Source organism: Papaver somniferum, unplaced genomic scaffold (genome assembly GCF_003573695.1).
Source record: "Papaver somniferum cultivar HN1 unplaced genomic scaffold, ASM357369v1 unplaced-scaffold_21, whole genome shotgun sequence".
Taxonomy (NCBI): Eukaryota; Viridiplantae; Streptophyta; class Magnoliopsida; order Ranunculales; family Papaveraceae; genus Papaver; species Papaver somniferum.
This window is the reverse complement of record NW_020631041.1, coordinates 5961931-5987808: the sequence shown is the minus strand read 5'-3', so window position 1 is coordinate 5987808 and position 25878 is coordinate 5961931. Positions and strand designations below refer to the sequence as shown.

General features: G+C 38.9%; 3 protein-coding genes across 3 annotated transcripts; all 3 read left to right on the top strand.

Annotated features, from left to right (window-relative positions):
* Nucleotides 1–3982: 3982 nt before the first annotated feature.
* LOC113339490 (probable enoyl-CoA hydratase echA8) lies at nt 3983–5673 on the top strand. Its single transcript, XM_026584752.1, has 6 exons — nt 3983–4003; nt 4224–4293; nt 4813–5111; nt 5240–5287; nt 5373–5468; nt 5605–5673. Exons 1-6 carry the CDS (start codon nt 3983–3985, stop codon nt 5671–5673), a joined length of 603 nt encoding a protein of 200 aa, XP_026440537.1.
* Nucleotides 5674–7481: 1808 nt separating this feature from the next.
* LOC113339488 (probable enoyl-CoA hydratase echA8) lies at nt 7482–9172 on the top strand. Its single transcript, XM_026584751.1, has 6 exons — nt 7482–7502; nt 7723–7792; nt 8312–8610; nt 8739–8786; nt 8872–8967; nt 9104–9172. Exons 1-6 carry the CDS (start codon nt 7482–7484, stop codon nt 9170–9172), a joined length of 603 nt encoding a protein of 200 aa, XP_026440536.1.
* A 1808-nt stretch (nt 9173–10980) lies between these two features.
* LOC113339487 (probable enoyl-CoA hydratase echA8) lies at nt 10981–12671 on the top strand. Its single transcript, XM_026584750.1, has 6 exons — nt 10981–11001; nt 11222–11291; nt 11811–12109; nt 12238–12285; nt 12371–12466; nt 12603–12671. Exons 1-6 carry the CDS (start codon nt 10981–10983, stop codon nt 12669–12671), a joined length of 603 nt encoding a protein of 200 aa, XP_026440535.1.
* Nucleotides 12672–25878: the final 13207 nt, after the last annotated feature.

The window sequence follows — 25878 nt, the reverse complement described above, 5'->3', positions numbered from 1 at the left end:
AAGGTACAAGTACCGGTCATAGGGAGGTACAAGTACTGAGTTAGGAAAAAACCCGTACCGTCCCGTCCCATGTGCAGCCCTAATTCAGGTCAAATGCCAAATGCATTTTAAACTTATGCGTATGAAGTATGGATTCAGGTGTTAACAGTTGAAGTGGTTGAACTTAGAACTTTGAAGATTATTTTGCTTTGTTTTTTTCTTATAATTATACATATTCTACAGGTAAAGAACCGGTCCCGTCCCGTTCCCGTACCGAGTTAAACAGGTACAGGTCCCGTCCCGTACTGCACAGGTACAGGTACAGGTAGAGCTGGCAAACAAGCCAAAACCCGCGGGTTAATCCGTGCCCGGCCCGTGAAACCCGAACCCGGCTCGGCTGGTTTCAAAACAAGCCGGGTTCGGGTTGGAGAAATGCCGGCTTGTGAGTAAACGGGTTAACCCGTCCCGGCCCGGGAACCCGCGGGTTGAACCCGTAAACCCGTAATGCTATCAACGGCTGAGATCGTAAGATCTAACTTCTCTCTTATATAACTCCTCAAACAAAAAATTTCTCAGTTCCTCCAAAACCTAAAATCTCCGCTGCGGCTCAGAAGAAGGAAACGAAAGGCTTTCTAGGGTTTTCTTCATCATGGTAAGAAGATTCGTGGTTCATTAATTCGTTGTTCGTTTCATTAGTCATCTCTATTGATGATTCTGATTCTGATGGTGTTGTTGTATTTTTCAGGTTCTCTCAAATGATATCGATCTGTTGAATCCAAAACCTGATTTGGAGAAGAGGAGGCACAAGCTTAAGCGTTTGGTTCAATCCCAAACTCCTTCTTCATGGTAACTACTCCTAGTACTAACCACCATCTTCATCATTATCAATCTCTTATCTATGATTTCATTTTATTGAATCTGATTTGGGTTTATTTGCTTGTTTGTGTTTATGTGTTTCTGTGGAAATTGTTGCAAAATTGGATGATTTCAATTTTTCGGAACTAACTTGAAGTTCCACTATTGTGTTTTTGCTAGCCTGCCTGCCTGTCAACGAAACTGCTTCCCATTCAGTTTGTATGTATTTGAGAATAATTTTGGAAACGCTTTAACTTGTTGGATGTTTTTGAGATGTCAATGTTCCAATTTGCTTGATCACTTTAATGGGAGGACATCATTTGCAGTCTAAGAGACACTCCCTAATTGATGTTGCGATCAAATGTGAACTCAGACTGTCTCGGAGACTTTTCGAGTAACGTTCTCTGGCCTCATTCTTTTTATTGAGTTATTATTTGTACATCTAATTGGGGTTTGTAATGAATGGTTTGATTCTGTAGTTTGTGATGGGACATTCTTTCCGTCTCTCCACGATGAGATGTCTGCAATTGTGGGTTGTTTCAACCGGCGTGCACAGAACCTGCTACAAGTTCATTTATCTTCGGGTTTCAGAAAGTATTTTACATGGATTAAGAGAAAACTTGTGAAAGGAAATCACGTTGCTATGGTTGAAGAAGGCAAAAAAGGTTTACTACATATCTTTGCAGGTTATGCGGTTGGAGGAGGACATGTATTGCATATGGTTTGTGATTTAACAATAGCTGCTGACAATGCCGTTTTTGGCCAGACAGGTCCAAAGGTACTCGTATTATGCTTGTTTTATGAGCATTCTTTGGAATGTTAATTTTTTAATGCATATCTAGAAATTGCACACTAGAATTATTTTTCTGATCTCCTCAAAATACCTTTTACGGTGGATTTGTGCAGGTTGGAAGTCTTGACGCAGGTTATGGAAGTTCCATCATGTCTCGTTTGGTAAGTGTTGAAACTGAATTCTCTGGCGCAGTGGGGGAATCATAGCCCTTAACATGTTATTTTTCTTCTGGTGGTGGTTTACCAGGTCGGGCCGAAAAAAGCACGTGAAATGTGGTTTCTAGCTCGATTTTACAATGCTTCTGAAGCAGAGAAGATGGGGCTAGTGAACGTCGTAGTACCGGTGAGTTTATTACAATCAACTACTCAAGGGGGCTACTGTATTGTTTTCAGCATTTTGTGTTTTTGATAGACAACAACTTTTTTTGTCTTTTCCCTTGAATTTCTGCCACCATTGCCAATTTGCTTGTGTATGGAAGATTTCGGCAGTGACAGCGACATTTCTTCTGCAAGAAGGTTTTGCCACTTTACTTTTTACCCCAACAGGATACTACTATGGATGTAGGGTGGCAGCAGTCAACCTCGTCGGAAATACAAGCCGAAGGAATGTCTCGCTTCACTGCTGTCTAGTGGGCACAAAAACTAACAATTATGCTGTCAGATATTAAGTGCCAAGGATGCTTCAACATGTAAGTAGTAGTTATTACTTGTATTTTTCAGTTTTTCTTGTGATTTTGGAGAATATATGAATATTTGAATCTTTGTGTTGTTGTTGGATTTTTGAAGGCAGAACAACTGTATTCAGTCACTCACAAACAGTGGTTGTATGTGGAAATTGTCAAACTGTCTTGTGCCAACCAACTGGAGGTAAAGCTAGACTTACCGAGGGATGCTCATTCTGGAGAAAGGGAGATTAAGCGGTTGCGATAAGGGAATGTTGTAGTCGATATTCATTATTACTATTAGAACAATGTAGATTATATAGGGTTTGTTTTTAGCTAAATAATGGCTCCAAAATTTGATCTCATTTAGGATATGTTCTTAAGGTATAAAACGGGCGGGCTAACCCGTGAACCCGCGGGTTAAACCCGTTACGGGCACGGGTTGAAGAAATGACAACCCGTGGAGAATTTCAACCCGCGGGTTTCAACCCGTATCAACCCGAACCCGTGGAACCCGCAACGGGCAAGCCCCGGCCCGCCCGTTTGCCAGCTCTAGGTACAGGTACAAGTACAAGGTACAAGTACTGGTCATAGGGAGGTACAAGTACTGAGTTAGGCAAAAACCCGTACTGTCCCGTCCCATGTGCAGCCCTACATGCAGCTTAATTGATAAAGGAAGGGTTCACTTTTAAATACTTGTATAACGAGCGAATACATGACAAATATGTAAGGATGATACCCCGAATTCTAACTGGAAAGATATTTCGGAGCTTGAGACTTATCCCTCCATTCAAATGTTTATATGGAAATGTGCTCATGGTATCCTCTCTACAAATTCCTCAGTTATATTGATCCTATCTGCAATCTTTACAAAACTGCAGCTGAAGACATCTCTCATACCCTCATATTTTTCCCTTATACCTCTTCTGTTTGGTCTTAGTTGTTTGCGGAGGACCACGATATCTTTAGAGGGGAAAATTCCTTCCACGACTGCCTTAGCACCAGGTTCATCCAAATAATCCCAGCTGGGTCCTTAGATAGTTGCTGCCATTACTTGCTGGTTCATACGGAATAGCCAGATGTAATTTGGTCTTCACTAAAATCACTCCTTCTGTTAAGGCTATTGCAAACAGCATCAGACAACACCTTTATTCCGTTGACATAGTCTTGCACAATCGTACTCATATTTTTAACAATCTCTATCATCAAAGGCATACTGAGGACACCAACAAGGAAAGGATTACTAGACATCACAAGGAGAAATTTGGCATTACCATCAACTGTTCAATGGACTCATCCTCTGACAGGGAAAATAACGGTAATATTATTCATATTCCTTGTACTAACTTTTCCTTGATTGCTGTGTTCTTTTCAGGAAATTGTGTAGGAGCAAGGAACTTCACAGCCTACGGCTACAATAGAAACCGTGCAAGAAAATGAGTTGAGTTAGCTGTCATCTAGGCCAAGGAGTTGCAGAGAAAAAATATATAATTTCATGCTGAGGATGGTGCCACTTAGAGCTGGCAAACAAGCCAAAACCCGCGGGTTAATCCGTGCCCGGCCCGTGAAAACCCGAACCCGGCTCGGCTGGTTTCAAAACAAGCCGGGTTCGGGTTGGAGAAATGCCGGCTTGTGAGTAAACGGGTTAACCCGTCCCAGCCCGGGAACCCGCGGGTTGAACCCGTAAACCCGTAATGCTATCAACGGCTGATATCGTAAGATCTAACTTCTCTCTTATATAACTCCTCAAACAAAAAATTTCTCAGTTCCTCCAAAACCTAAAATCTCCGCTGCGGCTCAGAAGAAGGAAACGAAAGGCTTTCTAGGGTTTTCTTCATCATGGTAAGAAGATTCGTGGTTCATTAATTCGTTGTTCGTTTCATTAGTCATCTCTATTGATGATTCTGATTCTGATGGTGTTGTTGTATTTTTCAGGTTCTCTCAAATGATATCGATCTGTTGAATCCAAAACCTGATTTGGAGAAGAGGAGGCACAAGCTTAAGCGTTTGGTTCAATCCCAAACTCCTTCTTCATGGTAACTACTCCTAGTACTAACCACCATCTTCATCATTATCAATCTCTTATCTATGATTTCATTTTATTGAATCTGATTTGGGTTTATTTGCTTGTTTGTGTTTATGTGTTTCTGTGGAAATTGTTGCAAAATTGGATGATTTCAATTTTTCGGAACTAACTTGAAGTTCCACTATTGTGTTTTTGCTAGCCTGCCTGCCTGTCAACGAAACTGCTTCCCATTCAGTTTGTATGTATTTGAGAATAATTTTGGAAACGTTTTAACTTGTTGGATGTTTTTGAGATGTCAATGTTCCAATTTGCTTGATCACTTTAATGGGAGGACATCATTTGCAGTCTAAGAGACACTCCCTAATTGATGTTGCGATCAAATGTGAACTCAGACTGTCTCGGAGACTTTTCGAGTAACGTTCTCTGGCCTCATTCTTTTTATTGAGTTATTATTTGTACATCTAATTGGGGTTTGTAATGAATGGTTTGATTCTGTAGTTTGTGATGGGACATTCTTTCCGTCTCTCCACGATGAGATGTCTGCAATTGTGGGTTGTTTCAACCGGCGTGCACAGAACCTGCTACAAGTTCATTTATCTTCGGGTTTCAGAAAGTATTTTACATGGATTAAGAGAAAACTTGTGAAAGGAAATCACGTTGCTATGGTTGAAGAAGGCAAAAAAGGTTTACTACATATCTTTGCAGGTTATGCGGTTGGAGGAGGACATGTATTGCATATGGTTTGTGATTTAACAATAGCTGCTGACAATGCCGTTTTTGGCCAGACAGGTCCAAAGGTACCCGTATTATGCTTGTTTTATGAGCATTCTTTGGAATGTTAATTTTTTAATGCATATCTAGAAATTGCACACTAGAATTATTTTTCTGATCTCCTCAAAATACCTTTTACGGTGGATTTGTGCAGGTTGGAAGTCTTGACGCAGGTTATGGAAGTTCCATCATGTCTCGTTTGGTAAGTGTTGAAACTGAATTCTCTGGCGCAGTGGGGGAATCATAGCCCTTAACATGTTATTTTTCTTCTGGTGGTGGTTTACCAGGTCGGGCCGAAAAAAGCACGTGAAATGTGGTTTCTAGCTCGATTTTACAATGCTTCTGAAGCAGAGAAGATGGGGCTAGTGAACGTCGTAGTACCGGTGAGTTTATTACAATCAACTACTCAAGGGGGCTACTGTATTGTTTTCAGCATTTTGTGTTTTTGATAGACAACAACTTTTTTTGTCTTTTCCCTTGAATTTCTGCCACCATTGCCAATTTGCTTGTGTATGGAAGATTTCGGCAGTGACAGCGACATTTCTTCTGCAAGAAGGTTTTGCCACTTTACTTTTTACCCCAACATGATACTACTATGGATGTAGGGTGGCAGCAGTCAACCTCGTCGGCAATACAAGCCGAAGGAATGTCTCGCTTCACTGCTGTCTAGTGGGCACAAAAACTAACAATTATGCTGTCAGATATTAAGTGCCAAGGATGCTTCAACATGTAAGTAGTAGTTATTACTTGTATTTTTCAGTTTTTCTTGTGATTTTGGAGAATATATGAATATTTGAATCTTTGTGTTGTTGTTGGATTTTTGAAGGCAGAACAACTGTATTCAGTCACTCACAAACAGTGGTTGTATGTGGAAATTGTCAAACTGTCTTGTGCCAACCAACTGGAGGTAAAGCTAGACTTACCGAGGGATGCTCATTCTGGAGAAAGGGAGATTAAGCGGTTGCGATAAGGGAATGTTGTAGTCGATATTCATTATTACTATTAGAACAATGTAGATTATATAGGGTTTGTTTTTAGCTAAATAATGGCTCCAAAATTTGATCTCATTTAGGATATGTTCTTAAGGTATAAAACGGGCGGGCTAACCCGTGAACCCGCGGGTTAAACCCGTTACGGGCACGGGTTGAAGAAATGACAACCCGTGGAGAATTTCAACCCGCGGGTTTCAACCCGTATCAACCCGAACCCGTGGAACCCGCAACGGGCAAGCCCCGGCCCGCCCGTTTGCCAGCTCTAGGTACAGGTACAAGTACAAGGTACAAGTACTGGTCATAGGGAGGTACAAGTACTGAGTTAGGCAAAAACCCGTACTGTCCCGTCCCATGTGCAGCCCTACATGCAGCTTAATTGATAAAGGAAGGGTTCACTTTTAAATACTTGTATAACGAGCGAATACATGACAAATATGTAAGGATGATACCCCGAATTCTAACTGGAAAGATATTTCGGAGCTTGAGACTTATCCCTCCATTCAAATGTTTATATGGAAATGTGCTCATGGTATCCTCTCTACAAATTCCTCAGTTATATTGATCCTATCTGCAATCTTTACAAAACTGCAGCTGAAGACATCTCTCATACCCTCATATTTTTCCCTTATACCTCTTCTGTTTGGTCTTAGTTGTTTGCGGAGGACCACGATATCTTTAGAGGGGAAAATTCCTTCCACGACTGCCTTAGCACCAGGTTCATCCAAATAATCCCAGCTGGGTCCTTAGATAGTTGCTGCCATTACTTGCTGGTTCATACGGAATAGCCAGATGTAATTTGGTCTTCACTAAAATCACTCCTTCTGTTAAGGCTATTGCAAACAGCATCAGACAACACCTTTATTCCGTTGACATAGTCTTGCACAATCGTACTCATATTTTTAACAATCTCTATCATCAAAGGCATACTGAGGACACCAACAAGGAAAGGATTACTAGACATCACAAGGAGAAATTTGGCATTACCATCAACTGTTCAATGGACTCATCCTCTGACAGGGAAAATAACGGTAATATTATTCATATTCCTTGTACTAACTTTTCCTTGATTGCTGTGTTCTTTTCAGGAAATTGTGTAGGAGCAAGGAACTTCACAGCCTACGGCTACAATAGAAACCGTGCAAGAAAATGAGTTGAGTTAGCTGTCATCTAGGCCAAGGAGTTGCAGAGAAAAAATATATAATTTCATGCTGAGGATGGTGCCACTTAGAGCTGGCAAACAAGCCAAAACCCGCGGGTTAATCCGTGCCCGGCCCGTGAAAACCCGAACCCGGCTCGGCTGGTTTCAAAACAAGCCGGGTTCGGGTTGGAGAAATGCCGGCTTGTGAGTAAACGGGTTAACCCGTCCCAGCCCGGGAACCCGCGGGTTGAACCCGTAAACCCGTAATGCTATCAACGGCTGATATCGTAAGATCTAACTTCTCTCTTATATAACTCCTCAAACAAAAAATTTCTCAGTTCCTCCAAAACCTAAAATCTCCGCTGCGGCTCAGAAGAAGGAAACGAAAGGCTTTCTAGGGTTTTCTTCATCATGGTAAGAAGATTCGTGGTTCATTAATTCGTTGTTCGTTTCATTAGTCATCTCTATTGATGATTCTGATTCTGATGGTGTTGTTGTATTTTTCAGGTTCTCTCAAATGATATCGATCTGTTGAATCCAAAACCTGATTTGGAGAAGAGGAGGCACAAGCTTAAGCGTTTGGTTCAATCCCAAACTCCTTCTTCATGGTAACTACTCCTAGTACTAACCACCATCTTCATCATTATCAATCTCTTATCTATGATTTCATTTTATTGAATCTGATTTGGGTTTATTTGCTTGTTTGTGTTTATGTGTTTCTGTGGAAATTGTTGCAAAATTGGATGATTTCAATTTTTCGGAACTAACTTGAAGTTCCACTATTGTGTTTTTGCTAGCCTGCCTGCCTGTCAACGAAACTGCTTCCCATTCAGTTTGTATGTATTTGAGAATAATTTTGGAAACGTTTTAACTTGTTGGATGTTTTTGAGATGTCAATGTTCCAATTTGCTTGATCACTTTAATGGGAGGACATCATTTGCAGTCTAAGAGACACTCCCTAATTGATGTTGCGATCAAATGTGAACTCAGACTGTCTCGGAGACTTTTCGAGTAACGTTCTCTGGCCTCATTCTTTTTATTGAGTTATTATTTGTACATCTAATTGGGGTTTGTAATGAATGGTTTGATTCTGTAGTTTGTGATGGGACATTCTTTCCGTCTCTCCACGATGAGATGTCTGCAATTGTGGGTTGTTTCAACCGGCGTGCACAGAACCTGCTACAAGTTCATTTATCTTCGGGTTTCAGAAAGTATTTTACATGGATTAAGAGAAAACTTGTGAAAGGAAATCACGTTGCTATGGTTGAAGAAGGCAAAAAAGGTTTACTACATATCTTTGCAGGTTATGCGGTTGGAGGAGGACATGTATTGCATATGGTTTGTGATTTAACAATAGCTGCTGACAATGCCGTTTTTGGCCAGACAGGTCCAAAGGTACCCGTATTATGCTTGTTTTATGAGCATTCTTTGGAATGTTAATTTTTTAATGCATATCTAGAAATTGCACACTAGAATTATTTTTCTGATCTCCTCAAAATACCTTTTACGGTGGATTTGTGCAGGTTGGAAGTCTTGACGCAGGTTATGGAAGTTCCATCATGTCTCGTTTGGTAAGTGTTGAAACTGAATTCTCTGGCGCAGTGGGGGAATCATAGCCCTTAACATGTTATTTTTCTTCTGGTGGTGGTTTACCAGGTCGGGCCGAAAAAAGCACGTGAAATGTGGTTTCTAGCTCGATTTTACAATGCTTCTGAAGCAGAGAAGATGGGGCTAGTGAACGTCGTAGTACCGGTGAGTTTATTACAATCAACTACTCAAGGGGGCTACTGTATTGTTTTCAGCATTTTGTGTTTTTGATAGACAACAACTTTTTTTGTCTTTTCCCTTGAATTTCTGCCACCATTGCCAATTTGCTTGTGTATGGAAGATTTCGGCAGTGACAGCGACATTTCTTCTGCAAGAAGGTTTTGCCACTTTACTTTTTACCCCAACATGATACTACTATGGATGTAGGGTGGCAGCAGTCAACCTCGTCGGCAATACAAGCCGAAGGAATGTCTCGCTTCACTGCTGTCTAGTGGGCACAAAAACTAACAATTATGCTGTCAGATATTAAGTGCCAAGGATGCTTCAACATGTAAGTAGTAGTTATTACTTGTATTTTTCAGTTTTTCTTGTGATTTTGGAGAATATATGAATATTTGAATCTTTGTGTTGTTGTTGGATTTTTGAAGGCAGAACAACTGTATTCAGTCACTCACAAACAGTGGTTGTATGTGGAAATTGTCAAACTGTCTTGTGCCAACCAACTGGAGGTAAAGCTAGACTTACCGAGGGATGCTCATTCTGGAGAAAGGGAGATTAAGCGGTTGCGATAAGGGAATGTTGTAGTCGATATTCATTATTACTATTAGAACAATGTAGATTATATAGGGTTTGTTTTTAGCTAAATAATGGCTCCAAAATTTGATCTCATTTAGGATATGTTCTTAAGGTATAAAACGGGCGGGCTAACCCGTGAACCCGCGGGTTAAACCCGTTACGGGCACGGGTTGAAGAAATGACAACCCGTGGAGAATTTCAACCCGCGGGTTTCAACCCGTATCAACCCGAACCCGTGGAACCCGCAACGGGCAAGCCCCGGCCCGCCCGTTTGCCAGCTCTAGGTACAGGTACAAGTACAAGGTACAAGTACTGGTCATAGGGAGGTACAAGTACTGAGTTAGGCAAAAACCCGTACTGTCCCGTCCCATGTGCAGCCCTACATGCAGCTTAATTGATAAAGGAAGGGTTCACTTTTAAATACTTGTATAACGAGCGAATACATGACAAATATGTAAGGATGATACCCCGAATTCTAACTGGAAAGATATTTCGGAGCTTGAGACTTATCCCTCCATTCAAATGTTTATATGGAAATGTGCTCATGGTATCCTCTCTACAAATTCCTCAGTTATATTGATCCTATCTGCAATCTTTACAAAACTGCAGCTGAAGACATCTCTCATACCCTCATATTTTTCCCTTATACCTCTTCTGTTTGGTCTTAGTTGTTTGCGGAGGACCACGATATCTTTAGAGGGGAAAATTCCTTCCACGACTGCCTTAGCACCAGGTTCATCCAAATAATCCCAGCTGGGTCCTTAGATAGTTGCTGCCATTACTTGCTGGTTCATACGGAATAGCCAGATGTAATTTGGTCTTCACTAAAATCACTCCTTCTGTTAAGGCTATTGCAAACAGCATCAGACAACACCTTTATTCCGTTGACATAGTCTTGCACAATCGTACTCATATTTTTAACAATCTCTATCATCAAAGGCATACTGAGGACACCAACAAGGAAAGGATTACTAGACATCACAAGGAGAAATTTGGCATTACCATCAACTGTTCAATGGACTCATCCTCTGACAGGGAAAATAACGGTAATATTATTCATATTCCTTGTACTAACTTTTCCTTGATTGCTGTGTTCTTTTCAGGAAATTGTGTAGGAGCAAGGAACTTCACAGCCTACGGCTACAATAGAAACCGTGCAAGAAAATGAGTTGAGTTAGCTGTCATCTAGGCCAAGGAGTTGCAGAGAAAAAATATATAATTTCATGCTGAGGATGGTGCCACTTAGAGCTGGCAAACAAGCCAAAACCCGCGGGTTAATCCGTGCCCGGCCCGTGAAAACCCGAACCCGGCTCGGCTGGTTTCAAAACAAGCCGGGTTCGGGTTGGAGAAATGCCGGCTTGTGAGTAAACGGGTTAACCCGTCCCAGCCCGGGAACCCGCGGGTTGAACCCGTAAACCCGTAATGCTATCAACGGCTGATATCGTAAGATCTAACTTCTCTCTTATATAACTCCTCAAACAAAAAATTTCTCAGTTCCTCCAAAACCTAAAATCTCCGCTGCGGCTCAGAAGAAGGAAACGAAAGGCTTTCTAGGGTTTTCTTCATCATGGTAAGAAGATTCGTGGTTCATTAATTCGTTGTTCGTTTCATTAGTCATCTCTATTGATGATTCTGATTCTGATGGTGTTGTTGTATTTTTCAGGTTCTCTCAAATGATATCGATCTGTTGAATCCAAAACCTGATTTGGAGAAGAGGAGGCACAAGCTTAAGCGTTTGGTTCAATCCCAAACTCCTTCTTCATGGTAACTACTCCTAGTACTAATCACCATCTTCATCATTATCAATCTCTTATCTATGATTTCATTTTATTGAATCTGATTTGGGTTTATTTGCTTGTTTGTGTTTATGTGTTTCTGTGGAAATTGTTGCAAAATTGGATGATTTCAATTTTTCGGAACTAACTTGAAGTTCCACTATTGTGTTTTTGCTAGCCTGCCTGCCTGTCAACGAAACTGCTTCCCATTCAGTTTGTATGTATTTGAGAATAATTTTGGAAACGCTTTAACTTGTTGGATGTTTTTGAGATGTCAATGTTCCAATTTGCTTGATCACTTTAATGGGAGGACATCATTTGCAGTCTAAGAGACACTCCCTAATTGATGTTGCGATCAAATGTGAACTCAGACTGTCTCGGAGACTTTTCGAGTAACGTTCTCTGGCCTCATTCTTTTTATTGAGTTATTATTTGTACATCTAATTGGGGTTTGTAATGAATGGTTTGATTCTGTAGTTTGTGATGGGACATTCTTTCCGTCTCTCCACGATGAGATGTCTGCAATTGTGGGTTGTTTCAACCGGCGTGCACAGAACCTGCTACAAGTTCATTTATCTTCGGGTTTCAGAAAGTATTTTACATGGATTAAGAGAAAACTTGTGAAAGGAAATCACGTTGCTATGGTTGAAGAAGGCAAAAAAGGTTTACTACATATCTTTGCAGGTTATGCGGTTGGAGGAGGACATGTATTGCATATGGTTTGTGATTTAACAATAGCTGCTGACAATGCCGTTTTTGGCCAGACAGGTCCAAAGGTACTCGTATTATGCTTGTTTTATGAGCATTCTTTGGAATGTTAATTTTTTAATGCATATCTAGAAATTGCACACTAGAATTATTTTTCTGATCTCCTCAAAATACCTTTTACGGTGGATTTGTGCAGGTTGGAAGTCTTGACGCAGGTTATGGAAGTTCCATCATGTCTCGTTTGGTAAGTGTTGAAACTGAATTCTCTGGCGCAGTGGGGGAATCATAGCCCTTAACATGTTATTTTTCTTCTGGTGGTGGTTTACCAGGTCGGGCCGAAAAAAGCACGTGAAATGTGGTTTCTAGCTCGATTTTACAATGCTTCTGAAGCAGAGAAGATGGGGCTAGTGAACGTCGTAGTACCGGTGAGTTTATTACAATCAACTACTCAAGGGGGCTACTGTATTGTTTTCAGCATTTTGTGTTTTTGATAGACAACAACTTTTTTTGTCTTTTCCCTTGAATTTCTGCCACCATTGCCAATTTGCTTGTGTATGGAAGATTTCGGCAGTGACAGCGACATTTCTTCTGCAAGAAGGTTTTGCCACTTTACTTTTTACCCCAACATGATACTACTATGGATGTAGGGTGGCAGCAGTCAACCTCGTCGGCAATACAAGCCGAAGGAATGTCTCGCTTCACTGCTGTCTAGTGGGCACAAAAACTAACAATTATGCTGTCAGATATTAAGTGCCAAGGATGCTTCAACATGTAAGTAGTAGTTATTACTTGTATTTTTCAGTTTTTCTTGTGATTTTGGAGAATATATGAATATTTGAATCTTTGTGTTGTTGTTGGATTTTTGAAGGCAGAACAACTGTATTCAGTCACTCACAAACAGTGGTTGTATGTGGAAATTGTCAAACTGTCTTGTGCCAACCAACTGGAGGTAAAGCTAGACTTACCGAGGGATGCTCATTCTGGAGAAAGGGAGATTAAGCGGTTGCGATAAGGGAATGTTGTAGTCGATATTCATTATTACTATTAGAACAATGTAGATTATATAGGGTTTGTTTTTAGCTAAATAATGGCTCCAAAATTTGATCTCATTTAGGATATGTTCTTAAGGTATAAAACGGGCGGGCTAACCCGTGAACCCGCGGGTTAAACCCGTTACGGGCACGGGTTGAAGAAATGACAACCCGTGGAGAATTTCAACCCGCGGGTTTCAACCCGTATCAACCCGAACCCGTGGAACCCGCAACGGGCAAGCCCCGGCCCGCCCGTTTGCCAGCTCTAGTGCCACTATGTGGTAAATAAATGATATTTATCATAAGGAAGTGCAAGGAAGATTCAATCTGGGGTTCCATCAAATGAATGATAGAAATTTTGAAGAAATTTCTTTTGTGATGATAAATTTTTTCAAGATTCATTAGAAGCAAAACTCTATGGCTTACTAATTTGGAAACTTAGCTTCCTCATGCAACACTCTAGGATACTTAAATCGAAAAGGTACAAATTTGATGTATTTATTTCAAACTTTTATGTAAGCATCACTGGTCACACCAATTCAATACGTATTTATTATGTGTTTCTGCACGAGGCTAATCGTAGCTTTGCACTTCCAAATTTTATTATTGAGTAACTGTGTAGTTATCTCTTTTTTCGTATAACAAAAAAGAAAATAGAGATGTATGTCGTCACTTGGTTTGGTAGATAACCTAATTTAATTTGGTATTTAACTAAACTAATATTTTATCTGTCATCTAACTGCATTTTAGGAATGCTGCATACATGCCCTATGTTTCTATTCGTTGTCTCTTCATGGACTTGAAATCAAATACTCCTTTTGTTTTTGAAAAAGTGAGATTTTTACAACTTTTTTTTTTCTTCCGGTTTAATCTATTTTTACAAAATTGAAAAGGTGAAAGTATTGCCTTTCCAAAAATCAGAAATTGTACTTAATGTATTTCCTATCGCATGGTAAAGGTTTTACCACTAAACTAATTCCACGGTTACAAATCCAAATCCAAATAGAAAAGATACCTATTATAAGGGTTGTTGAATCCATTAGAGGGACTTCACCTATTATTCTAATGTCTACCTAAATGGTTGGGGGTCGTCCTTGCATCGTTAAAAAGTCTAAAAGTCCCTTTACTATTTTAACCTAATCAATAGAGAACTAAAATCAAAATCAGTTTTCTTTCACCTCTTCTCTTCTCCTCTCCTCAAACTTTAATTATTATTCTCCATTAATAACCCTTTCATCGATCAAACAAACCTAGTTCACTAATTCTAATCAACAATCGTAAATCAATCTAATTCAATAAAAAAGAAAAACAAACCTAATTTACTAATTCTAATCAACAATCTAAAATGTTTTGCAAATGCAGTTACCAACCTAGTTTATGTTATTGTAATCAAGTTTCTTTTATCAATGATTCATTGAATTATTCTCTAAATCACGATATTCAATTATTGATATGTTTTTGCCATATTCACTTCTTCTTCTATCAATGATTCAATGAATTATTCTTTAAATCACGATATTCAATTATTGATATGTTTTTGCCAATTTCACTTCTGCATGATGTTTATCATATTTTGTTGTTGGGTAATTTTCTTATATCTTTGCCTTCTTTGAACCTTAAACTCTATAAAAAAATCCATATACATCAAAGCTTTCTAACTGTAATCTCTCTTCCCCAAAGGAAACAAAAAACAAAAAAAAAACCCAGGTCTTATTAAGAACGCGCAATTGGGGGATACTTTTTTTAATTGAGGGATATGAATTACTTACCCCATCCAATAATATTTGCTAACGGGTGTTTTTTGGGGTGAAAATACTAAAATACCTTCCATCTAAATTAAAATTTAAAACTAAAAATCAAAATCAAAATCAAACCCTAACAACTTCTTAAAGATAGGTAAAAATGAATTGTTGTTGAGCAAGAAGCATATCATGTCGATACTAGTGCTGGCATGGTTTTTAGAATGAATACTATGCTATACCATTGTAGGCATGGTTTTTAGAATGAATACCATGCCGATACTAGTGCCGGCATGGTTTTTAGGATGAATACAATGTCGATACTTGCTATTTCATACAAATTTCTTTTATGTTTTTGTCCTCAAACCGGCACGGTATACTTGGGAATCGACCATGCCGGCACTACTACTGGCATGCTCGATAATGAACTTTCTGTGTCGGCAGTGTACTTACAATTTCAAAATTGGGGGATATTGTGTATCGGCATGGTGAAAGTATGAATACCATGCCGATTTGGTCACTACCGACATGGTATTCATACTTTAACCATGCCGGCACTGAGTTTTTCAGGCGCAACAATGGCGAATTCAATGAAAAAATCAAATTTCAATACATCAATACCTATATATTAGCAATTGGAGAACTTATATGTTCAGCATGTTTACTTTCCTGGATAAGTTCCTCACCTAAACCTTTATGATCACAAATATCTTGATTTGATGTTGTTGCATCAACAAATTCAATGATAATGACATATTCTAATGATTATCAAACTAACCTATTAACTTAACTAATTATATTTAACCACTAAACATGATTAGTAAGGGGTAGATTAGGAATTATATAAATTATCTGGATAGGGGATGACCTTGATTTACTATTTAAATCTCGTTTTTGCCTTTTTCCTATATTCCCCAATTGCGCGTTCCTTATTAATACGTGTTTTAAGTAAAAAAAAAAATTAGGAAAATCAATAATCAAGCCATGAATTCGAGTCTTGAAGATTTCCAATACAGTATAAAGATAGTAAAAACGATTCTTTTATGTATGTTAGATTGCTTTTCTTTTACTGTCTAAGGGAACTCGGACTTCAATTTTCATTGTGTTTAGAACATTAATGTTCTGGAACTAGGTAGAAGAAATGCAAATTAAAATGCAAGAAATTATCAAAATGAACAGAACAAAATATGAAGAAGATGAACTCAACAGTATTATTGTTATGAGAAAATTGCAGCAGAATGGGAGAGAAAATATTTTTCTGCATAGAAATTTGTATTTTAATTTTTGTTGTAAAACTATACTGAATACTAAATATTGAAAGTGGTTTTGACCGAAAAACTCACCAATAAAAGGGGCCGGAACGTGCACCCCGATTTTAAAGGGGTGCACAAATTTGAACTCACAAAATTCATTACTCTAATAATTAGCTAATTAAATGATGAACGTTGAGTAAATAAGGGTTTCTTAGAGCATCTCCAATGTTAGGGGTGAAGGTCTTAAATTGATATGACACATATGATTTAAGATTTTTTCTACCAACTTTTCATCTCCAACACTAGGGTGAAGGTTATTAAAAGAGATGGCCTGTCCATATGGGGACCAAATGGGGGTAAAGGAAAAAGTCTAAATAAGACATTCTTCATGATCCTGGGTCTTAAGTCCACATCATCTTTTGTCTCTAAAGTTAGACAAAAAGTGTTAAATAGGACCTTGAAGATTGGAGATGAAATTTAGGTAAAGAGTGTTATCTTCATTATTTTTTTGTCATGTAGTAAATGATTCACAACTAAAAGATACTAATCAGACCCCCACATAGGATGACCTTGACCCCAAGCATTGGAGATGCTCTTAGCTATTACGAAAAATATTTAGATAAAGGGCTTTTAAAATTGCTAACGGGTAACCGATTTTGTTATCTTAGAGTGGCCCCTCCAATGGATTCAACAGCTCCTATAACGGGTTTCATAGAAAAAGCAATAATAAGGAAGGCTGTTTTTAGGCATACGTAAATCTTTCTAGGCATACAAAACAATAGTCCCATCTTGGGTGACCTTATAAGGGGTACCCTATGGGTAGTTCAATTACCTATATACCCTTAATACAAAAATCTAAAATCAGTTTTCTAAAAAATCAAAATCAGTTTCCCTTTACATCTCTTCTTCTTCCTCCTATAAACGAACTCTTCCCCTCCGGCGAAAAAAAAATTCATCACCGTGATTAATTGTCGATTCGTAAAAATTTGATCATCGATTAAACTCAACTACATAATGACTTGTACAAAGAAAAGAAGGGACTAGGCAAACCAAATCATCTTCTGATCCGTCAATTGAAGAAGAAGAACCAATTGAAAATGAAGGTGTAGAAACTGAAAATCAACCACCAATCGAACCAGAAATTGAACCAACTGCATCTCCAACTCCGGAAATGAGGATAAGAAAGTAAGTTTTACAAACTCAATTTCCTATTTGTTGTTTTTCATCAATTAAATGACGGTTACGGTGTTGGGTTCGGCTCAAAATTGAGTTGCGTTTTTAGCCGAACTGTTTTTCACAAAAGCTTCCTGTAAGTGTATATGGACTGTTCGACATGACATTTCAAGCCGAACCTAGTCACAAATAGAGATGCATAGGGGTTCGGCTACTCGATAATCATAATATGTGCCGAACCTAGCACAGTTACGAGGTTCGGCTATTACAATATTCACATTATGTGCCGAACCAATACAAAATTCTTACCCCAACAATTATCAGGAATATAAATGATCAGGTTCGGCTTATATAATACTTATGTAAATAGTCGAACCATGTACTACCAAAAGGTTCGGCGCTTACGATTTTATCAATATAAGCGGAACCTCACATAATTTTTCTTCCAGATCATACAGGATTAGGTTCGGCTCATTATGACATTTTTAAACAAGACGAACTAGGGGCTACAAAGTGGGTTAGGCTCATAATAATAACACTTTCAGCTTGCCGAACTGTTCATTAGTTGTCAATATCCAGGTGGGTTCGGCTGATATATTAAGCCGAACATATTCCAGACTCACCGAACCTTAGTGAAAAAACACAAACGTTTTATGATTTTAAGCTACATAAGTGAAATTAAACATAAGATAGAAGTGTACCCTCCTTATCCGTTGAATCAAATACAAGCTTTTCTCTCATTTTCCCCTTCTCCTTCTCCAAAAAAATCTAACTTTTTTTTTCTTACTCAAAAATTTTCATCTACACAAATTTATAACTAAAATAATCTTAAAACTAATCACTAATCACTAATTATTAGTCACTAATCAGAATTATTTTAACTAATCATTAGTATTAACACTAATTCTAAAAGGGCAGATTTGCCATTAACAAAAATATTTAGTTAAGGGGATTCTGATTTTGCTACTTACAACTTTTTTATCTTTATTCACTGTGCCCTGGAAGTTTTACGTATGCCTAAAAACAGCCTTCATAATAGGGGTTTCCAACGGACGGACGGTTGCGGATTAGGGGTCACCCGCAACCAAACCGTCAAAGCTGCGGATTTGAAAAATCAAACCGTGACCGTCCCAATCATCCGCGGATTTTACATCCGCGGATCCGCGGATTGTGCGGTCCGGTTGCGGATTAACCGCGGATTAGGGATAAAAAAAAAAAGATCTGGGCCTGTCTTTGGCATCGTGTTTTTAGTTGGTAGTCGTTACTACCGTTGCGTAAAGCCTAGTGGAAGCTCATTTAAGGTTTTACTTTACTATTGAATTGAATTGGAAGCCTAGTGGAAGCCCATTTAAGCCTAGTGGAAGCCAATGCTATTGAATTGGGGTCTGGGCCTGTCTTATGTTATAAGGTTTTACTTAACTAACCTACGGTGCGGGTAATCCGCGTTTTTCAATATTCAACCGCACCCAAACCGCTACAACGTGCGGATTTGAGAATTCCACCCGTGTCCGGCCCATACGTTTTGTGGTTTGGGTTAAATCCGCAATTTTGCGGACGGATACGGGTCAAATCCGCGGTTCCAGTTTTTATGCTCACCCCTACTTCATAATAATGTGGTGGTGGTGTACAAAGATTTTACTGGGCCTTAAAAGTGGAAATAGCCTAGTCACATTGAGCCCGAGTTCAGTAAAGGTGTAATATTTAATCAAAGCTGTTTATAGTTGAAGTATGGGTTTTGGGGATTTTTCTAGGTATCATCATCAAGAACTTAAGAAATGGTAAATCAAATTTATGGGGGTTTACGATCTCGATTGGATTCTTCTTCATCAATAACAGATGATACATTTGTTGAGATCTTTATGTATCTTCCTCTAACTTCAATTTACAGATTCAGATCAGTTTCAAAGGTATGGTTTTCATTACTCTCAGACCCTAATTTCATTACCAAATGGTTCCAATTTAACAACAAATCTCTCCCATGGTTACAGTATCATACAGTTAGATTAACTTTTCCATTTTCTGATGAAAACCCTTTGAATTTTAGAAACTCATATCCTGATTTACATTCAAGATTTATATCTAGAAATGAACATTTTTTCTCTTTTGAGTTTCTGATAAATGAGATACCATTAGAAGGAGCTGAATTATACCTGCTAGGTTCTAGTAATGGTCTGGTACTTTGTTTATCAGTAAGAAATGAAGATTATTCTTCTGAGGAAAGGAGGTATCATGTTTGTAATCCACTTACACAAAAATGGGTTTGGATTTCTTCACTACCGGGTTCCCGGGGTAGTCGATTTGTTATTAGTGGTATATTCTGTGAGTTATCGTTATCTGCAAGTTGTTGTTATAAGGTTGTGCGTATTCCGATATTTGATTGGCCCTCAAAGATATTTTATGTTGATGTGTTTTGTTCTGATTTGGGTGAATGGAGAAATTTCAAAGTTTACTGTGATCAAGATGTTGAGTGGTTTGAGTGTGATAATGAGAATGTTGTTACTACTCTTCTGGTGTTTTTTTTTGGATGGAAAGGTCGAATAGAATGTTGGTTTATAATGTCAATCAGAACAACGAAAGTGATGGACATCAGTGTAGTTTAATCGATCTGCCAGATGCGGACATCAGTGATAATGAGTTTGATACCTTTACTAGTCGTATTCTCGGGGAGTCAGAAGGGAGGATCTGTTACGCTAGTACTAGAGTTACAAATAGGAAAATTACTGTGAGTGTCTGGTTGCTTGATAATGACAATTGGCAAATGCTGCAAAAGGATATTTCAGTTCACAACACCTTAACAGAAATTTGTTTTCTTATAGGTGATGTTGGCAAAGTACGGATTTTAGGTTTCAGTCCACTAGACCATAATATTGTTTTACTCGGTCGCAAGCATTGGGTTTGGGAGTTCAATACCCAAACCGGAAGTTTTGAAGAGCTTAACCATTCTTCACTTTTGACTAACAGACATATGAATGTTACGGGGAAGATGGTCTTGCCATTTGTGCTAAAGGTGATGCCAACAAAATTTCCACCATCCTCTTGGTAAGACACTTAAAGCCATCCTTACATTTCAAACCTTGAATACAAAAAGAATGAAGACAGATTGAGGTAACCTTGAACTAGAGAACACTGATGAATTGTATGCCTTGCTTGTTACTACTGGTGTTTTTTGAATCTAAGGAAGTCAAGATGATGTTAGGTTCTCTTTTCTTAATCTTCTCTATTTGGTGTTTTCAAGGAAGTCTTCTAATTCGGATTATGATTGCTGGCTTTTATATGAACTCCTATTCGATGTATCTATATTTCTGAACTTTCCTAATATACTGTCTTTTTAGTTGCAAAATCATTTGATCAATTTTTATCCTTAGAGCTTTCTATAGTCTATATTCAGCTGAGATGATGAAGTTCAGTCCGTCTTTTAACTGTTTCTTCAAGTTCAAGAGTTTTCTGACTTCTTTCAATGGTCTTAGTCTCTCATTTTCTTACACAATTGGATTAGCTTTAGCACAACATCTTTGCTGCTTTTTGTGTGATGGTTGGTTTGTGGTTTCAAAGAAATAGGTTTGTCAATGATGGGGTCAGACCTGATGTGAATCATTTTAAGGCCAGAGTTATGCAGAAAAAGCAGGAGAATTGTTTCTTTGAGATTCGTTCCTGCTTTTAGAGAGATAAATTTCTGTGCGGATGCTTTGGCTAAGAGACTTGCTAGGCTTTTGTCTGGGAGGAAAGAAGAGTATTATGGCAGAGACCCCTTTGGATGCGTCAGGTAGAAATGCCTGACAAGGCATATTACAAAATTTAGGTTGGTTGCCCTTTTTTGCTGTTTATTTTGCTCTTTCTTGTTTGACTTTAGATTGCTTTGGCGTTCCTTATTGTAATTTCTTTAGTTGTGTGAGTAATCAAAATTTTATGATTAAGCAAAAAAAGAAAATATTTGCGCAACAGCTTGCTTTTTCCATCCGAAGTCTCTGAAGCAAACTATTCATTTTCAACTGCATCTCATTTAAAATCCTTTTGATTTATCATGCTGAATTAGTTGTAAACAAGGATCTATTTAGCGCGAAAATTGTTTGGAATCTATCCTAGCTTTCAAGAAGATCCATTTCCTACAGGCTATACAGCCCAACCATAATTTGGCAGTACTTGCAGCGTTTCGCCGTGTTTCTTTAACTCTTCCACCCAGTCATGACTCTCAGTAATGTTAAAATCTCAACATTACAGCAGGATTCAACTTGGTTTTGTGAAAATGCACTTGAGCCCACTGCTTTCAATCAATCCAGTTGGTTTCATTGCGATGCGTCTATAGAGGCTGAACGCTGCGGCTAATAAGGGATTTTCAGCTTTGATCAAAGTTGTGAATTCCATGGATTTTCTGCGAATTAAGACTTTGATGTGCTTTTTTTGTTTTGGCATTAGCTTTGGGGCCAACATTCAGATATAAATGAATAGGAGTCTGAAGTATATTGCCCTTTTCTACACCTGTGGAGGTACTGTGTAGGATGGTCCAGGTGGAAAACCGACCATCAAGGTGGGCTACTTCTCGTAATTCACAAAGACCAGTCTTTCCTGGAAAAAACTCCATTTTTGTCTTCTATTTCTTCCCTTTTGGTCAAACATTTTCTCTCTTTCATTCACCTGTCTATAATTCCATTCACAAGCACAACCCCCCTTCCTCATCATTGATCACTCATAAGCTCTACCTCTCATCAAATTTTCCAAGTCCAACTAGCACAACTTCACTAATATATTTGGGAGAACTTTAGTGCAGAAATTGAGTGCAAGGTGTTCATTCCTCAAATTTTATCATTCTTGGAAAATTCCCCTTCCATGTCAAGTGGGATTGAGTCGGAAGTCGGAAATCAATCTCAAATTAGGGGATCGAGGAGCTCAGTTATCCCGACCGATTCACATTGTTCTACCAATGGAAGCCCTCGTAGTGATTATAGGTCTGATCTCATGGGAATCCCCTCCAAGAAGAGGTATATACTTGGATCTGTTTTATAACCATTCACATGGTATTGAATTGCCTATCCAAAACACATTTGTTAATTTTTTTTTTGTGTATGAACTTTATCTTACAAGCGGAATTTTGTTCTGTGATCATAGGAAAACAGTACTGAGATGGACAGAACAAGTACCGGAACAGACAGGAACGGAAGGTCCCGTGGATGATGGGTTTAAGTGGAGGAAATATGGAATGAATTACGTTTTTTGGAGCCAGATATCCAAGGTTATAACATGAAACATAAACATAATTCATCCGTTCACATTTACAAGTTTAGTCTCTGACCAGGTGCCATTTCTGTATTTTCAGAAGCTATTACAGATGTAAATCACAAAGGTGCTTGGCGTTGAAACAAGTTCAACGTTCCGCCGAAGACCCATCAATGTTTATTGTTACGTTCCGGCGAAGACGTACTTGTATTGATATGGGACGTATCCTTGGGCTGTGTTGAGAAGATGTCTCCGTTACACAAATAGCAAAAACAGAAGATCATGTTCGAAGCGGACGATGTACCACAAGGAAGCGACGAACAGATCCATTGGTAGTAACTATACCCGCGCGAAAGATGGAGAAGGATAAAGATACGAAAGATTCAGAGGCATGGGCGATCGAAGGAATTTTGATAGATACCGTCAGCTCAGCTGACATCTTATTTTATCGCACGTTCAAAAACATGGGATATGACGATGCAGATTTAAAGCCGTCTGCATACAACATCCTTGGTTTCAACAAAGCAATAACAAAGCCAAAAGGGGAGGTAATTATAAATATGCCACTAGGAGAGATAGAAGTGCAGGTAACATTGTGCGTAGTAAATGTGGAGTCACCGTACAACATGCTCTTTGAAAAACCGTGGTTGCATGGTATAAAAGGCGTAGCATCAACCTTACGTCAATGTATACGTTTCCCGATGCCGAGCGGAATAGGAGAAATTGCAGGAGACACAGAAAGAGCGAAAGCCTATAACCTGTTAGATGTTAAGAACTATGAAAGAAGAGCAAAAAAGCGAAAAGATAGGTGGAGAAAGGCGAAGCAGTTAAAGAATGAAGAAGAACTCAGGGTATACATGGTGCGAGCGAAAGAAGGTCGAGGTATACCAAGCGAAATCCCAGATAAAGAAGGGGCACCAGTGAAAGAGATCAAAGAGCCATCTCCACTAGGTGAACCAAAGGCGAACTTTATCGCAGCCGAGCCAACTAAGGAGGTCAACAAAGGGACAGAAGAGGAGTCCAAAATGATAAGGATAGGAACTGGAATGGGGGCAGAAGAAGAAGAAAAAACAATTCAACTTCTAAAAAAATATAGCGATGTCTTCGCATGGGAGATGGATGAAATTCCAGGTATATATAGATCCTGATGTTGCATGTCACATGTTATATGTCAGGAAGGATGTACGGCCATTCAAGCAGAGAATAAGGAACATAGCAAAAACATACCATCCGCAGATAGAAGCCGAGCTGCAGAAAATGCTAGATGTAGGAATAATACGACCAACTAAGTACCGAAAATTGATAGCAAACATGGTGGTGGTGCCAAAAAAAGAACAATGGGATAAGGATCTGCATCGACTTCAGTGACCTAAACAAAGCTTGTCCAAAAGACAACTTTCCTTTACCAGATATACCACAGATGGTAGAGTCTTCCTCAGGGAATAAAAGGATATCATTATTGGACGGGCATAAAGGCTACAATCAAATCCCCCTGTCTGAAGAGGACCAAGAACACACAGCTTTCTTCTCACCCATAGGATTATACTGTTACACAAGAATTCCCTTTGGTTTAAAAAATGCAGGTACTACGTATCAAAGAATGGTGGAAAATATATTCCCGAAGTGGATCCACAAGACTCTAGAAGTGTATGTTGATGAGATGCTAGTAAAGAGAAAGGAGGCTGAAGATCATGTAGACCATTTGGAAGAAATATTCGATCAAATGCGGCAATACAAAATGAAGATAAATCCTGCAAAGTATATCTTTGGAGTGGCGTCAGGGAAATTCCTATGATACATTGTATCGGAGAAAGGAATACAGGTAGATCTAGAGAAGGTGCAAGCAGTTCGTGACATGCCAACACCAGCGACATTAAAGGATATGCAGAATTTGAATGGATTGTTAGCTTCAAGAATTTTTTCAACATTCTAAAGAAGGGAGCCAAATTCGAGTGGATAACTGAATGTGAGAAGGCACTGCAAAGCTTAAAAGTTACTTAATGAATGTGTCTATTTTGCATAAAGCTGAACTATGGGAGGAATTATTATTATTATTATTCTTAGATTCGACACCGAATGCGTTAAGTGACGTACATCTTCGCTTAGATGGTGGAGTCGAAAAACCAATTTATTACATCTGAAAAACCTACAATGAAGCAGAGAAAAATTATGCGAAGATCGAAAAGCTAATCCTTGCACTAGTGTAGCATCTCAAAAGATTCGCACATATTTTCAGGCTCATACGATCAGAGTTCTTACAAAAGTACCAATTGAATCTGTAATGGAGAACTCGAAAAGATCTGGAAGAATAGAAAGATGGAACGCACAAGTGGGGTACTTTAACATCAAGTATGAGATATTATCCTCACCAAAATCACAAGTCATTGCGGATTTCTTAGCAGAGTTCCCATTGGAGGAAGATGAGAGTGTAGAAGAGATGATGGAGGTAGGCGAAGATGAGGGAAGTCCTCAAAATCTATTAAGAGAGCGAAATTCAAAAAGGTGGGAGATACTAGTTGATGGATCTGTAAATGGAGAAGGAAACGAAATAGGGAGAGTGATTATCTCACCGCTAGGAGCGAAAATGGAATATTCATTTAGACTGGAATTCGCATCCACCAATAACGAAACAGAGTATGAAGGCGTAATACATGCATTGCGATTGGCAGTTGAAATGGAACTAGATGACGTTAGAATAAATAATGACTCACAGTTGGTGATCCGCAAAATAATGTAAAGATAATATATTCGCAGATGCTCTGGCATTCCTCGCATCAATGCTGGTGGATCCCACCGCTCGATATTTAAAGATCACGACACTCTGTTTCCCGTCAATCTAAAGAATATAGAATGGACACACTTTTTCCTCGGGTCGCCATCAATTGCTGCATACGATACTCTTTTTCCCTGAATTTCCTCCTGCTGCTTTCTATGGCTCTTTTCAAATCTTCCTTTTCACTTTTTTCCCTTCGCCCCTTCCTATCTCGCTGATACTCATGATATTCTTCAGCTGCCAACTTATTCCCGAAGTAATTTCCCCTCTTTTAGTGTCACGTTCCATTCATTTTTATTTTAGGTTATTGTTCTTAATCAAGAGCTTCTCGTTTTTCCTTTCTAGCCTTATTCGTTCTCTTATCAAGTCTTCCTTCATTCGTATTTCTTGGTAGATCTCCTCCTTTAGTTGCTCAATTTCCTTGTCTTCGTCGCATGCCTCGTTTTCCTTATCGAGACGACCGGGAAATTCAATATTTTCCTCCACCTCTTGTGTCGATACCTTTTTGCGCTTTGAATTGTTTGGGTTTGTTCCGCATTGCGAGGTTCGTTTTTCCTTGGCGATTGGGGTTTCTTTTTCTTTCTCACAACTACGCCTCCTTCAGCTATTTTTTCCATCTTTGTTTTCCCACTTTGCTTTATCTCGGCTTGGTTTTCC

What these genes read in the sequence shown, in the direction of transcription:
- LOC113339490 (XM_026584752.1), top strand. Translation starts at nt 3,983, where the DNA reads ATGCTATCAACGGCTGATATC. An exon ending in TGCTATCAACGGCTGATATC is followed by an intron (nt 4,004 to 4,223) that starts GTAAGATCTAAC and finishes TGTATTTTTCAG; the next exon opens with GTTCTCTCAAATGATATCGA. An exon ending in GAGGAGGCACAAGCTTAAGC is followed by an intron (nt 4,294 to 4,812) that starts GTTTGGTTCAAT and finishes TTGATTCTGTAG; the next exon opens with TTTGTGATGGGACATTCTTT.
- LOC113339487 (XM_026584750.1), top strand. Translation starts at nt 10,981, where the DNA reads ATGCTATCAACGGCTGATATC. An exon ending in TGCTATCAACGGCTGATATC is followed by an intron (nt 11,002 to 11,221) that starts GTAAGATCTAAC and finishes TGTATTTTTCAG; the next exon opens with GTTCTCTCAAATGATATCGA. An exon ending in TAGTGAACGTCGTAGTACCG is followed by an intron (nt 12,467 to 12,602) that starts GTGAGTTTATTA and finishes TGTGTATGGAAG; the next exon opens with ATTTCGGCAGTGACAGCGAC.
- LOC113339488 (XM_026584751.1), top strand. Translation starts at nt 7,482, where the DNA reads ATGCTATCAACGGCTGATATC. An exon ending in GAGGAGGCACAAGCTTAAGC is followed by an intron (nt 7,793 to 8,311) that starts GTTTGGTTCAAT and finishes TTGATTCTGTAG; the next exon opens with TTTGTGATGGGACATTCTTT. An exon ending in GTTCCATCATGTCTCGTTTG is followed by an intron (nt 8,787 to 8,871) that starts GTAAGTGTTGAA and finishes GTGGTTTACCAG; the next exon opens with GTCGGGCCGAAAAAAGCACG.